The following is a 16,549-nucleotide window of genomic DNA, read 5'->3' on the forward strand; positions in this document are numbered from 1 at the left end:
TCAGCTGAATACACCAAAGCTGGTTATGAGGTAACTGGAGTCAAACATGCTTTTCCAATGCTTCCACGCTGTCTGTGAAACGGATATGAGCGAAAAAAGAACTCTCCTTGACATTACATCAGTCATTTAGTGTTAGCATTAGTGTTAGCACTGCTCTCAGGGCAGGAGTACTCAATATTGATATTACTGTTATTCTTAATGAACTGTGTGCTGCTTACAGGGCATGAGTATTCAATATTTAAATTTATGCTATTTTTAATTAACTGTGTGCTGCTCTCAGGGCAGAAGTACTCCATATTCATATTACTGTTATTTCACTAAACTATGTGCTGCTCTCAGGGAAGAAGTATTCAGTATTCATATTACTATTATTTTACTAAACTATGTGCTGCTCTCAGGGCAGGAGTACTCTATATTCATATTACTGTTATTTTACTAAACTATGTGCTGCTCTCAGGGCAGAAGTACTCAGTATTCATATAACTATTATTTTACTAAATGATGTGCTGCTCTCAGGGCAGGAGTACTCTATATTCATATTACTGTTATTTTACTAAACTATGTGCTGCCTCCAGGGCAGAAATACTCAATATTCTTATTAATATTATTTTACTAAACTATGAGCTACTCTTAGGGCAGGAGTACTCAATATTCATATTACTGTTATTTTTACTGTTCTATGAGCTGCTCTCAGGGCAGGAGTACTCAATATTCATATTACTATTACTTTAATAATCCATGCGCTGCTCTTAGGGTAGGAGTACTCAATATTCATATTACTGTTATTTTACTAAACTATGTGCTGCTCTCAGAGCAGGAGTACTCAGTATTCATATTACTATTATTTTACTAAACTATGAGCTGCTCTCAGGGCAGAAGTATTCAATATTCACATTACTGTTATTATTATTGTATTATGTGCTGCTCTCAGGGCAGAAGAACTCCATATTCATATTACTGTTATTTTACTAAACGATGTGCTACTCTCAGGGCAGGAGTACTCCATATTCATATTACTATTATTTTACTAAACTATGTGCTGCTCTCAGGGCAGGAATACTCAATATTCATATTACTATTATTTTAATTATCTATTCACTGCTCTCAGGTCAGGAGTACTCAATATTCACATTACTGTTATTTGAATAATCTATGCCCTGCTCTCAGGGCAGGAATACTCAGTATTTATATTACTATTATTTTAATAATCTATGCACTGCTCTCAGGGCAGGAGTACTCGATATTCATATTACTTTTATTTTACTAAACTATATGCAGCTCTCAGGGCAGGAGTACTCAATATTCATATTACTGTTATTTTTAGTGTATTATATGCTGCTCTCAGGGTGGGATTGTTTAATAGTCATATTACTATTATTTTACTAAACTATGTGCTGCCCTCAGGGCAGAAGTACTCAATGTTCTTATTAATATTATTTTACTAAACTATGAGCTACTCTAAGGGCAGGAGTACTCCATATTCATATTACTGTTATTTTTACTGTGCTGAGAACTGCTCTCAGGGCAGGAATACTCAATATTCATATTACTATTACTTTAATAATCCATGCGCTGCTCTTAGGGTAGGAGTACTCAATATTCATGTTACTGTTATTTTTAATAAACTATGTGCTGCTCTCAGGGCAGGAGTACTCAGTATTCATATTACTATTATTTTACTAAACTATGAGCTGCTCTCAGGGCAGGAGTATTCAATATTCACATTACTGTTATTATAATTGTATTTGTGCTGCTCTCAGGGCAGGAGTACTCCATATTCATATTACTGTAATTTTACTAAACTATGTGCTACTCTCAGGGCAGGAGTACTCCATATTCATATTACTATTATTTTACTAAATGATTTGCTGCTCTCAGGGCAGGAATACTCAATATTCATATTGCTATTATTTTAATTATCTATGCACTGCTCTCAGGGCAGGAGTACTCAATATTCACATTACTGTTATTTGAATAATCTATGCCCTGCTCTCAGGGCAGGAATACTCAATATTTATATTACTATTATTTTAATAATATATGCGCTGCTCACAGGACAGGAGTACTCAGTAGTCATATTACTTTTACTTTACTAAACTATGTGCTGCTCTCAGGGGAGGAATACTCAATATTCATATTACTATTATTTTAATTATCTATGCACTGCTCTCAGGTCAGGAGTACTCAATATTCACATTACTGTTATTTGAATAATCTATGCCCTGCTCTCAGGGCAGGAATACTCAATATTTATATTACTATTATTTTAATAATCTATGCGCTGCTCTCAGGGCAGGAGTACTCAATATTCATATTACTTTTATTTTACTAAACTATATGCAGCTCTCAGGGCAGGAGTACTCAATATTCATATTTCTGTTATTTTTAGTGTATTATATGCTGCTCTCAGGGTGGGATTGTTTAATATTCATATTACTATTATTTTACTAAACTATGTGCTGCTCTCAGGGCCTATACATTTGTTTTTATTACAGCTGTGACTGTTTCATGTAGTTTTTCTTCTCTTTGCAGAATAACATTCTTGGAAAAGGCAGAAGCCTTCAGTGGCCCCTTCTTGGATAAAGGAAATTTATGGGCTTTCTTTGTAAGCTCCTCTAGTTTTATTTGAGAATCTTGCTGATATTGGTGCCCATATTTTTGCTGATATAAGTGCCCATATTATTTTCCCCTCGAATATTATTTTACATGAATTGCAATGTAGCTGTTTGTAAATGTAAAAAGGTCTGCAAAGGTTTACAATCAAACTGCACGAGAAATAAAGTTTTGTCTCGTAAAAGTAAGAAAACTGATTCTGAACTACTGTGCTGAAATGAGTGTCAGAAACTCCAATCTCACTTTATGTTACCAGTTACATGTTAGTTTTATTTTTCATGAATTGCAATGTAGCTGTTTGTAAATGTAAAAAGGTCTGCAAAGGTTTACAGATCAAACTGCACGAGAAATAAAGTTTTGTCTCGTAAAAGTAAGAAAACTGATTCTGAACTACTGTGCTGAGTGTCAGAAACTCCAATCTCACTTTATGTTACCAGTTACCTGTTAGGTTTGTTTGCATAATGCCAGCCTATGGACGTCATCGGAGTCCTTCAAACGTCTACTACTCTAATCTGCCCTCAATCACTGTAGTTGTAGCTGAGGCCAAACAGAGTACAGTAGGCTGTAGAAATGGCAGGGTTTAAGGATGTATTATGTGTCATTAAGAAATTGTCAATTTTGTGGGAGTTGAAATGTGATTTTTATGATTTTACTAGTAATTATGTTTGCGTACATTGCTAAATTTCAGATGCTGGGCAGTGAGCTGTTCATTTATGTAATGTTCCTGGTTTGCAAGTTTGCTCCACAAAAGAAATTGGTCCAGGAAATATATGAAAATGAGGATGTTCATGATTCAATGTCCAAAACTAAAGGCTTCAGGTAAAATAATGTTTTTGTGTTTATTTTTATATTTTTACTTATTTTTTTCATAATCATCAGTGTATTGTACATGCATTTAATCACTGGATTTGTCTGTAATTGTAATTGTTTAAAAAAGGAAAGAAATCATAATTATACTTGATTATTTTATTGTAATATTGTAATATCTTACAGAAATAATCTGTACATTTACAGCACAATATATATATATATATATATATATATATATATATATATATATATATATATATATATATATATATATATATATATATATAAACATTTTTGTTATTTTTAGAATTACAGGGCTTAATTTCTCTGCAACAGCCTGTGATGCACATAGATTGACACCCGGAACTTTTGAAATCACATTTATGTATCACCAAGTCAACTCAGGACTTCTCTCACAATTCAGATGGCAATTGTTATTTATATGAACATGTGGAAAGAATTATTTTCATGACACCTCAGTGATAACTCATGAATTTGATGATTTATTCACAGTGGAGAAGATAGATGTGTGAACCTAGGAACGCACTGCAGACATGGCCAGTTGCATGGTTGTCTGCTCTAAATAAAATGTCATACTCTTGGAATAATAGATTTAAATGTAATAATATAATATTTATTATTTATTTAAATATCTGGTTTAAAAGGAAAATAGACCCAATATAGCTGAAATGGTTTTCTTAAATTTTATCTCTCAAAATGATGGGTGTTATTAAAAATGTGGAGATTAGCATTAATAAGTAAATGCAACCTCTTATTTACACGAGGCAAACAAAGCTACTTGTTTTGCAAGTACTTGTAATATGCATGCAAAGGACAACAGTTAGTATATGGTGTTAAACAGTGGTGAAAACGGTTTTAAACGGTTATTTTTGAAATGATTTAATCTCAGAGATGAGGATTTGGACAGCGATTAAATTAACACATGACCTTGGGATTCGGCCGGAGATTTTCATGGGGATTGTGGGAGAAAAAACAATGACATTCTGGATTCAGATGGCAATAAAATCACAGACTAACCCCTGTAAATTTTGATAATCGCTAACGTCCCCATGAAGACCAATTACCCTTCGAATACCCTTGGCTATTATGTGCGTTTATCAGGTGGAACCAAACACACACCATTTTTCATTCATCTCCATTTTTGCACCATTTTGCACTCAACAGCATCAGATGCCTCGTCAGTGTTAGCTCCTTTGATTTGTCCTGTTTCTGCCAGCTCCTCCAGGTAACTGGAAAACAAAATAAAAGATCATTCAATAATGCAGATATTGTCTATTGATTTATAAATGTAATGATTAAAAAAAACTGATTACTCTTAAAAATATGAATATCACGTACGCCTGCCCTGAGAGCCGCTCATAGTTCAGTAAAAATAACAGTAATATGAATATTGAGTACTTCTGCCCCAGAGCAGCACGTTACACTAAACAAAACATTAATATGAATATTGAGTAATCGTGCCCTGAGAGCAGCACATATTTCAGTAAAATAATAGTAATATGAATATTGAGTACTTCTGCCCTGAGAGCAGCACATAAGTCACTAAAAATAATAGTAAAATGAATATTGATTACTCCTGCCCTGAAAGCAGCACATAGTTTAGTAAAATAATATTAATATGAATATTGAGTACTTCTGCCCTGAGAGCAGCACATAGTTTAGTAAAATAATAGTAATATGAATATTGAGTACTCCTGCCCAGAGAGCAGCTCATAGTTCAGTAAAAATAACAGTAATATGAATATTGAGTATTTCTGCCCCAGAGCAGCATATAATACACTAAAAATAACAGTAAAATAGTATGAATATAAAGTACTCCTACGCGGAGAGCAGCTCATAAAACAGTAAAAATAACTGTAATATAAATATTGAGTACTTCTGCCCTGAGATCAGTAAAAATAACTGTAATATGAATATTGAGTACTCCTGCCCTGAGAGCAGCGCATCGTTTATTAAAATACCAGTAATATGAATACTGAGTATTCCTGTCCTGAGAGCAGCACATAGATCAGTAAAAATAACAGTAATATGAATATTGAGTACTCCTACCCTGAGAGCAGTACGTTACACTAAACATAACATTAATATGAATATTGAGTACTCGTGCCCTGAGAGCAGCACATATTTTAGTAAAATAATAGTAATATGAATATTGAGTACTTCTGCCCTGAAAGCAGCACATAGTTTAGTAAAATAACAGTAATATGAATATTGAGTACTTCTGCCCTGAGAGCAGCACATAATACACTAAGAATAACAGTAATATGAATATTGATTACTCCTGCCCTGAAAGCAGCACATAGTTTAGTAAAATAATAGTAATATGAATATTGAGTACTCCTGCCCTGAGAGCAGTGCTAATGCTAACGCTAACTGACTGATGTAATGTCAAGGAGATATGAATGAGTACTTTTTCGCTCATTTCGGTTTCACAGACAGCGTGGAAACATTGGAAAAGCATGTTTTACTCCAGTTACCTCATAACCTACCATACCTCAGAACTGTGTCTAATAATCTAAAATGCTAGAGATTTTCATTTTTTTCATGAGAATACATGGTAAATTAACTTACCTTGCAATAAATGCCTCCCACGAAGCGTCAGTAACGTATCTGTCTGAAGTATTCCTTCCAAACATTCAAATTTCCTGACTCCGCCTCTGCTTCAAATTCATTGGTTGAATCTGTAAACCAATCACTTTCCTTTCTGCCCTCAGAACATTTTTGAGTAAGTAAAACTCCCATCTGCATTGATGTGTGTGTGTGTAACAATAATAATAATAATAATAATAATAATAATAATAATAATAATAATAATAATAATAATAATAATAATAATAATAATGATAATAATATTATTGCACTTCTTTTATTTTTTAAATAAAATGATAAATTATTATATTTTACTATTATATAAAACTATTATATTTTAAAATAAAAAGGGAGCATTTAATAAAAATACAATTATTTTATAGTAAACTTAAAAATAAAGTGTTAATATTTACTGTGATATGAAATGTCACAGTTTTGCATTGTGTTTCGAAAAGGGCAGCGGATTTAAAATTGTTATTGTGCATTAACAGCTGTCAACCATGTTGGTAAGCAAATGAGTGCTCTAAACTTATTTACGCAGTGCAATTAGAATTTTGGTTGTGCGTGTGTGTGTGTGTGTGTGTGTATGTATATATATATATATATATATATATAAACAGTACAGACCAAAAGTTTGGACACGCCTTTTCATTCAAAAAGTTTTCTTTATTTTCATGACTATGAAAATTGTAGAGTCACACTGAAGGCATCAAGGGCTATTTGACCAAGAAGGAGAGTGATGGGGTGCTGCGCCAGATGACCTGGCCTCCACAGTCACCGGACCTGAACCCAATCGAGATGGTTTAGGGGTGAGCTGGACCGCAGACAGAAGGCAAAAGGGCCAACAAGTGCTAAGCATCTCTCGGGGAACTCCTTCAAGACTGTTGGAAGACCATTTCAGGTGACTACTTCTTGAAGCTCATCAAGAGAATGCCAAGAGTGTGCAAAGCAGTAATCAAAGCAAAAGGTGGCTACTTTGAAGAACCTAGAATATGACATATTTTCAGTTGTTTCACACTTTTTTGTTATGTATATAATTCCATATATAATTCCACATGTGTTAATTCATAGTTTTGATGCCTTCAGTGTGAATCTACAATTTTCATAGTCATGAAAATAAAGAAAACTCTTTGAATGAGAAGGTGTGTCCAAACTTTTGGTCTGTACTATATATATATATATATATATATATATATATATATATATATATATATATATATATATATATATATATATATATATATATATTAGTGGTGGGCATAGATTAATTTTTTTTATCTAGATTAATCTCACTATGATCTTGAAATTAATCTAGATTAATCTAGATTAATCTAAATTAAAATGGCTCATTCGAATTCTGCCGAAGGCATTCAGCATTAGTTTATCAAACTAGGTGGTGCATTAGAAAAGGGGCTCATCTCCTGTTTCCAAAATGCATCACAAAGTGTTGAAAAAGCTGTAAACTAATTCCACATTGCACAAGGTGCAAACAACCTTACGCCTGTTTCACACATACTCCGTCTGCAGTGCGTATGCGTTACATATTTTTTTACGCACCCATGTTAATGGATTCCAGTTGCATTCCAGGAGCGTTGCGTCTGCAGCAGTGCAGAACGCGTCCTGTGTGATAGCACATCGAGTCCGTGCTGCACCATACGTAACGCACACGGACTGCATACGCACTGCAGACGGAGTATGTGTGAAACAGGCGTGAGCAGGGCCGTAGCTGGGGTCAGCAGGGATCCGCTGAAGGTTGTACCAGTGGGCCCTGTTTGAAATTGTTTAATTTGTATGTTCGTTTATTTTTATTTATTTGTGCTATTTACACAATGTTTAAGTTTTTTCAAATAATAATTAGGCATGGTCACTTTAAGAGACGATGAACGCATCCAATATAATACACATCCCATTTGTTTACTTTCACTTAAGAAATAACTGACAGTTTTTTCGAGCATAATTTCCAAGGTGGATATTTTGACATATTTTGTATGTATTTGTCGGCACAAGAGCAAAAATAAGCAAATTCGATGTTCAAGTGTTTTGAGACACTTTTCTCTGCGTGAGCCCTGAACACCAGAACACCGTGAGTACTGAATTGGGCTTTCACATCTTTTTATTTGTTCAAACTGCGATTTGTATTTGTTCGTTCAGGTGCAGGAGGGACTTGGAGGAGAACTTCGCAGAAGAGAGTTCGGTTTAGTGTCGCTGTCCGTGATACGTGGCTCTCGATCTCTCTCGTGCGCACCGAACACAGCGAGCGAGTAACCAGCTGCTCTGTTTAGCTTTTCCGCGTCTTGTTATTGGATGCTTTAATGTTTAAATCGACAAGCGGTAAGGCTTAAAAACATGTGAAAAAGATAAGCTTTCGTGACGATGCGCAGAAGTGGCAACTGTCCTGAGCATCTTTTTAGGCTGGCCTCAGCCAGTCGGTTATATAAAATCATCATAAAAAAGTCATCATAACTTGCTTAGTATAGACCCAGCTCCCAAATTTATAACATTTTATATTTTATAGTTTCATTTTCATATAAAAATATATTTTTTTTTATTTGCTCATTTAATATCATAAGATAAACATTCTCATGTTTTTGCTGCAGTTGCTTTGGGGATCTCAGCAGTTTCCTAAACTAATCTCAAATGTGCAAATAATCAAAGATACTAAGATCATAAATCAAGAGACACACATCAAAATTCTCATCAAATTCCAAATAGTTAATAGAGCTTTGCTAATCACAATCATGTATTGCTCTATTTTCCCTATTTGTACTATTTTCTCAGTGAATGAGGAGAAAAATCTGCAACCATTTTAAAACCCAAATACATTTTTGCTTCATTTGAGAGCCAATGGTATGTGCTTGAAGCAGGAACAGTGGTGGGAGGTAATGAATTACAACTACTCATGTTACTATCATTAAGCAGTTTTTTCGGGTGCTTGTACTTTTTTGAGTATATTTTTAAAGCTGTACTTTTACTTGTACTTAAGTACAAATTAAGCAAAATAATCTACTTTGTTACTTTTAAATCATAGTTCATTACGGAGTACGTCCACAATTTGAATTGATATTCAAACTTTTGACAGTACTTTAGTAGCCAATAAAAATATCTGATCGACCAATAAAAGCCCTGATATCTGAACTGGGAAAAGCGCCGCTGCAGCAGGTGAAGAGCTGATCAGACAGAGATGGATCCAAGCGTCATTTATGGGTTACATGGTAGTGTTATCATAAATATCTACATTTTGATACCGATACTGAAATATCTGACACAGTTCCATTATTCATTTTTCCACAGTATCTAGAGAATATACACCAATATAATCTGCGTCTCTCTTTCCTCTCCGAAAGGGAGTTTGACACGCATCAGCCTCCTGACAATTACAGTCTGAATGTCTGCACAGGATTGCAGTTATTCTGCATAATTTTAATAATTCCTGTGCAAATGTGGCGAGCGCTTTATTGTAACATGAGAACACTGCCATGTAATCGAAGAAAACTGGATGCGAGCTCTCAAATGGGCCTAACTTATACAAATGGACTGCTGGTGTGCAGACTGTGTGCAGTCGCGATCTTTCTGTGCTTTTAAAGTAGAAATTATTTCTCTTTGCTCCTGGTTCAAATTTTGTCAAAAGTTATCAACCATTCAGAATAGATCCACAACTGACCAATGAAAATCCTTCTAGAAATGTTATTGGTTGTAAGTGAAATGCACCAGAAAGTCTTTCAACAATCAAAGATGGAACTTTAATTTTCTTTACAATGTACATTTATGCTAAAAATGTTTTGGAATGAGATATTTGTCTGATGTGTACATATAAATATCATAGTCTGTCTACTGCATCACTGCATTTTACATTAATTACAGGTCAAAGCCATCTGATGTTCCATTTATCTAACAAAGATCTACAAAGTTACAAATCTCAAAGTCCACTCCAAAGGGAGATATTTCATTAATTTTTTTTTTTATTAATTTTTTTAAGCCCTTTTCAAGAGCTACAATAAACAGCTTGTTTGGACTACAGTGTTGTTTTCCAAAACAATATCAAATTGATATGGCAATATTGATGCCATCCTTATCTATACCGCCACAGAGGGAACTTGCTGCTTTGGCAAGGGGCGTGCAGTACTGAAACACTGTCTGAGCTGTTTGCCAATCACAACACACTTGGACAGCTAACTAATCAGAACACATTTTGTTTTTCGGAAGGCAGGTCTTCATCAAACCCGGAACTAACCGAGACATTTGTGCCAGGCTGGGGAGAAAGGTATTGTAATAATGTAAATTATGTGACAAATAATGTGTTTTTCGAACCACCAAGCATGAGAGCATGTTCTAGTACACCCCAAAAACAAATTTAAGACATTGTAAAAGAGCATAATAGGACCCCTTTAACCACTCCTATCCAACCCAGGTATTGAAGTTAGAAATCCCTGTATCATGACCACTAATTAACATACTTTGAACAAAACCCCCTTTTATCTTATTGAAAAAGTTGCTATTATCCATCCACATAGATCTTTGATATGAATATTTTTTGGTAATTAAATATCACCAGCTAAAAAGTAACAAATAACTTGTGCTCTGAGTATTTTTTGAGAAGAGTACTTTTTACTTTTACTTAAGTACTGTTTTGACAGCAGTACTTTTACTTGTAATTGAGTATTATTTCATAATGTAACAGTACTTGTACTTAACTACAAATTTTTTGTACTCTTTCCACCACTGAACAGGACTATATGATTACAAACATTGGAAGAAGAGGGATTGTTTGGAAAGTGTGCTTGAAAATCAAGTTATTATTTTTGCAAAACGTGGCACAAAAATGACACACTTTACCTTTAAGTGAAACCTAATCAATGACTCCATTAGGTCTCCTGAGCAATAAAGGAGCTGTTCCTGAGCAATAATTTTCCCCCTAAATATTTTACAATACTGAAAATCCTCAGTTACTTATTCATCCACTCACTTCACATTGCAGTAGCAGTGGTTCATACATGAATCTCTCTCATGCAAGTCCACCGGTGTGACTAATGCAGATGTTCAGTTCTGCTCCCCTAACAGCAGAGGCACTCACCCACCTGAGCCTCATGAAGAGGATGAAGGCGATCAGCAGGGCTCCCAGAGAGATACAGTGTCCCAGGTAGTTTATGATGACTGCAATGTGGTAATGCAGCTTGCTCTTCTTCTGAAAGATCACAAAGGGACAGTCACACATATACATTAGGAAGGTGAGAGACTGATGTCCTGCAGATATCTGACATCTAAATCCCAACTGGAAATAACTCCTAAAAGCATTTTGGCATTACAGGGACAGAAAGAGAGAGAGAGAGAGAGAGAGAGAAAAAAAAAGGACTGACTGCCCTCTATAACTGATATTTTGCTACCTGTTAATTATCCAGTTAATTGAATGTGATAATTTAATATAATTAGTTATAAAGTAAATAATAAAATAAAAAAGTAAAAAAAATACAAATCTACAAATCTAGCAAATGAAAAATAATTATAAGCCATTAAATTTATTAACAAAGCACATCATTTTTTCAATTCATATATTCAATTCAATTTAAAAATACCATGCTGTTTAATATTTGTGGAAACTGATTTTTTTCAACAGTACACACACACACACAGTCACGTTACACTGCCCAGAAGGAACGCAGAGCCGAGGATAAGCAAAATAAGACTTTATTAATCCAACATATCCAACACGGAACAATGAGGAAGATGCACGTGTTGTATGTGGTTTGTAGACCCAACAAAACTGAACAGAAAGGACAAGGCTTTTAAAGACAGGCAAACGAGGGACTAAGGAGACACACCTGGGAACTAATCAGACACACCTGGGAACTAATCAATCAAGGGAGAGAGAAACTGGGTCACACAAAACATGGGGAAAACACAACATAAAGAGTCTAGAGGTGTGACACACACACTTTTTTTTCTTATTATTTTGAAACATGTAAAACATATAAACAGAAATGCTGCTTAATTTTTTCCAAGTATATTGTGACGAGTCAGCTGACTCCTCCCTGATTGTCACCGGCACCCCGTCCTAAATCGCCGCCCTTCACCAGGCTCCCGACTGGAGTGGGTATGTGAGAGGAGGGGCGCTGGACGAGTCAGGGCTGGCGGCATGTGATGGGACACACCTGAAGGAAATGGAGCCTCATCACCGCCGCTGTTTAAAAGCCCAACGCGCCTCTCCTCGGGAGACCGGTCTCTTCCCCGTGCATGCACACTGGTGTCCTCGTGGGTCCAGGAAGGGTGCGTTGAGGGACTCCCGCGCCACCAGAGACCTGAGCTGCCGGACCCGCGATCCGGATGGGAACCACACCCGCTTACACGGCCGTCGGGCCAGGATGCCGGGCCGTCCATCCCCTGCCAGAACCGCGGTCAACAAGAGAGATGCGGCCGCTAGAGGAAGCCGCCGCCCCTCGGACCGAATAGGGGGGCGCGTGCGGCCGCCGGACTCCGCCCCTTACCTGGACCCTTCCTCCATGAACACTGCCCGACCCACACAAACCCCAAAGCACGACGAGGACACCAGATTCCCTGTTTATTTTGGACACTCTTCCCCTTTGGTTACCTTTATCCCCTGTTTTATTTGATTTTCTGTTAATAAAAGCCTCTCCGAGGCCTGACGCCACGCCCACTGTGTCTGTCTTGTGCTCCTCCCATCACAGTGGTGGAGAATGCAGGCAAGGCGGAGCCTAGACAGCGCAGTTGGGAAACATCTGGTGACGTCACTCCCTCTCGCTTGCAAACGTTCGTGAGAACCCGGACTGGGACGGAGGTAAACCAGGGACAGCCTCCCAGCCACAAAAGGGGTAAGTGACTTCTCTGTTCTTTTCATTTTACCCTGTGGTTGGTTGAGGCTGTCATTAAAACCCGGTTTCTCTGTCCCTGTTCCAGCGCGCTGCGAGAGGGAAGACTGCCCAGAGAGGAATCCCCGCCCACTCCGACCGTTTGGAGCCTGGTTGAGGATGGTAGCACTCTTGTGTGGGCGGCGCCCTGATGACGGGGATGTTGCTTGGGAGGGGGAATGTGACGAGCCAGCTGCCTCCTCCCTGATTGTCACCGGCACCCCGTCCTAAATCGTTGCCCTTCACCAGGCTCCCGACTGGAGTGGGTGTGTGAGAGGAGGGGCGCTGGACGAGTCAGGGCTGGCAGCGTGTGATGGGGCACACCTGAAGGAAATGGAGCCTCATCACCGCCGCTGTTTAAAAGCCCAACGCGCCTCTCCTCGGGAGACCGGTCTCTTCCCCGTGCATGCACACTGGTGTCCTCGTGGGTCCAGGAAGGGTACGTTGAGGGACTCCCGCGCCACCAGAGACGTGAGCTGCCGGACCCGCGATCCGGATGGGAACCGTACCCGTTTACACGGCCGTCGGGCCAGGATGCCGGGCCGTCCATCCCCTGCCCGCGCAGCGGCCAACGAGACCGAGGAGGGGAGCGCGTGTGGCTGCCAGACTTCGCCCCTTACCTGGACCCTTCCTCCATGAACACTGCCCGACCCACACAAACCCCGCAGCACGACGAGGACACCAGATTCCCTGTTTATTTTGGACACTCTTCCCCTTTGGCCACCTTTATCCCCTGTTTTATTTGATTTTCTGTTAATAAAAGCCTCTCCGAGGCCTGACGCCACGCCCACTGTGTCTGTCTTGTGCTCCTCCCGTCACAATTTAAATATTTTAACTGAACTATCTACAGGTGTGAAAAAAATTACTTACTGCTTTCAGAGAAAACTCTAACAGTGTCAAGACCACTGAAAAAAATCTAATGGCAGCTATTCAACTGGCAGGTATTTCAAATAATCTTTAGTCAATCTTCAAAGCAGGATATATTTTCGCCTTTAAATTATTCACATAAAACTGCCTTAAAATGTGCATTAAATAAATAACTTAACATCACACAACAGCCAACACATGGACTGACCCTTTACCTAATCACATGCTAAACAACAACAACAACAAAACAAGTCTCATTCATAATCATTAGCCTTGCACATGAGGATCACCTTACACCACTCTGCCTGACACTAATGCTAGCATCCAACCAGCAACTGTTTCCAACTGTTATCAATATTTCGCTCTGTGATGAGTGAGGCAGATGTTCATGGACTCCACTATCATGATGATTGCCAACCTGATTTAATTAAGCGATTAGCTTTGGCTCAGTAGGTTGTGTATAGAACAACAACTCACATAAAGCTGAAGCCCATACCCATGTTTGAGCTATCATGTTATGTTTGTGAAAAAACAACAACAACAACATATTAATAGCCTTGCCAAATGATTCGATGAAGCATATGTTGATCACATAACACTCAGGTTAGTGTGTGTGAGCATATAGGCATTATGTGCTCTTTCATTGCAGGCCCAGCACATTTCTTTTCTCTTGCCCCTCACTGTGTCCTCCTGGTGCAATAATCTGTCGCTGAATTCCTGCGGTTGTCACAGGCTGGGCCTGTGAGGCACACCCCCACTGGTCACTGCAGACCCTGCGGACCACTGAGACCAAGGGACCAGACTGTCCAAGCAGGAAGAGGAAAGACAGTTCTGCAATCCAGTGCCTATAAATCCACAAGGCTCATGAACAAGCCAGCTAGCATAATTTAACCCAGCAGAAACTGCTCAGACGGCAAATCAATCAAAAACTGCAAGGACTGTTGTGCTTATTATCCCCTTTAGGGATAAGGTAGTCCTTTAGGAAAGAATTTGGAGAACAATTAATACATTTTTTTACTCCACATAACATAGGAGTCCCCATAAGAGATATTACAAAAAGAGGCTGACTTTTAATTATTGATGCCAAGATGTCTGCCAAAGTGTGCATCATCTGAGAAGCACTATGATCAATTTTAAATGCCTTGTGTGTGTAAAAGCATCTGATATCAATTTAAAGGGATAGTTTACATTTTAAAATGAGTCTCAATTATTCAAAATTTCATATTGTTCCAAGACCTTCATACAAAAACACAAAAGATAATTTTTTGATTGATGTTTTCCTACTGTTTTTGTTAAACAATAAAAGCCAAAATAACAATGAACCCCATTAACCTTTTTAAAATATGTACTTTTGTGGTTTGTAATATCATGAGTTTTCCATTAAGATGCATATTAAAATATTATTTATTTCTGTAACAGGTAAACTTTTTTAAGAGCTGTTAGTGTCACATGATCTTGTGATTTTGTGAAAATGTATTTGAATATGTTGATCTGTTGATCAAAAACATTTCCTACTATTAATGTCAGAACCATTATATTTTTTTCAGAATTGCTTAATCAAAAGCAAGTCTCAAATACATCTCTCTCTTCTCTCTCTCTCTCTCTCTCTCTCTCTCTCTCTCTCTCACACACACACACATTTGTTTTTGTGAAAAGTGGGGACATCCCATAGGCGCAATCGTTTTTAAACTGTACAAACTGTATATTCTATGGCCTACACCAACCCTACACCTAACGCTCACAGGAGACTTTGTGCATTTTTACTTTCCCAAAAAAACTCATTCTGTATGATTTGTAAGCGTTTCGAAAAAATGGGGACATGGGTTATGTCCTCATAAGTCACCCTCTCCTTGTAATACCTGTGTCATACCCATGTCATTATACAGAGTTGTGTCCTGATATGGCACAAAAACAAGAGCACACACGCACACACACACACACACACATGACACAGTGTGTTCGGTGCTGCTCTGAAATTCACACTTTACCTTTAAACATTCCCTTTCAACTGTCAGACAAAAAAAAATAAGTCTAAGAACCCTCCATGTGTTCTATGATTTGGGAATTAGTAGGGGTTCACAGTCTCCCTCTCTGATGCCACTTCTTTTAACTAAATCCTCTCCTGCTTCTCCCGATCACTGCACTGAATCACGCTTGCCCTATTTTAAGAGGAGACTTGGCACACCAACACATCCATGGTATGTTCACCAATACAGAGCAAAATGTTCCCCCATCGGGATGCTGCTGTCTCCTGGCTAGACTACGAGTCGTCTAAAGGCAGATGGATTTGCACCCGAAAAGCCTGTGGGAGTGCCTGCTTACACATTTAGAATTTTGCTGTCAGTTTGTATTTTTACAATGGAAAGTCTCTAGTACGCTTTTTAGAAAGTTTTACTTCACTAGATACATGAATGCTGCATAAAAATGTGTCTGTTCTCTGTGGATGCTAGCTAGAAGGGGACTGACTACATTCTTGCATTAGCACCCTATCTGTTACAGACCCCACATGGAGATTGTAGGCAATGGCAGATGCATTGTTGATGCCCTCTTATTGCACTTTCCTCTGTAGAGTGCTTTCTTGTGTTGAGAGAGCATGAGGGTTTAGCAATCTTAGCATCTATGTGGCTTGCAAAATACTTTAGGCAGTTGAAAAGAGGAAACATAGTCTTTTAGAGATGTCTTGGCTCTTGAACTTCTGTCTATAAAGGACTGCTAAGCAGACGGAAACTTCATCAGGAACCTTTTACAACAGTATAAAAATTTCATGAGGCAATTATGCTTTCAAAAAC

General features: G+C 37.9%; 1 protein-coding gene across 1 annotated transcript in view; it reads right to left on the reverse strand.

Annotated features, from left to right (window-relative positions):
* LOC132148959 (corticotropin-releasing factor receptor 1-like) overlaps positions 1 to 16,549 on the reverse strand; it is a 137,150-nt gene that overhangs the window by 41,293 nt on the left and 79,308 nt on the right. Inside the window, exon 6 of the mRNA XM_059557792.1 lies at positions 11,109 to 11,215. Coding sequence (XP_059413775.1) covers positions 11,109 to 11,215 — 107 coding nt within the window. The remainder of the gene's footprint in view (positions 1 to 11,108; positions 11,216 to 16,549) is intronic.

Source organism: Carassius carassius, chromosome 9, assembly GCF_963082965.1.
Source record: "Carassius carassius chromosome 9, fCarCar2.1, whole genome shotgun sequence".
NCBI classification, from domain to species: Eukaryota; Metazoa; Chordata; class Actinopteri; order Cypriniformes; family Cyprinidae; genus Carassius; species Carassius carassius.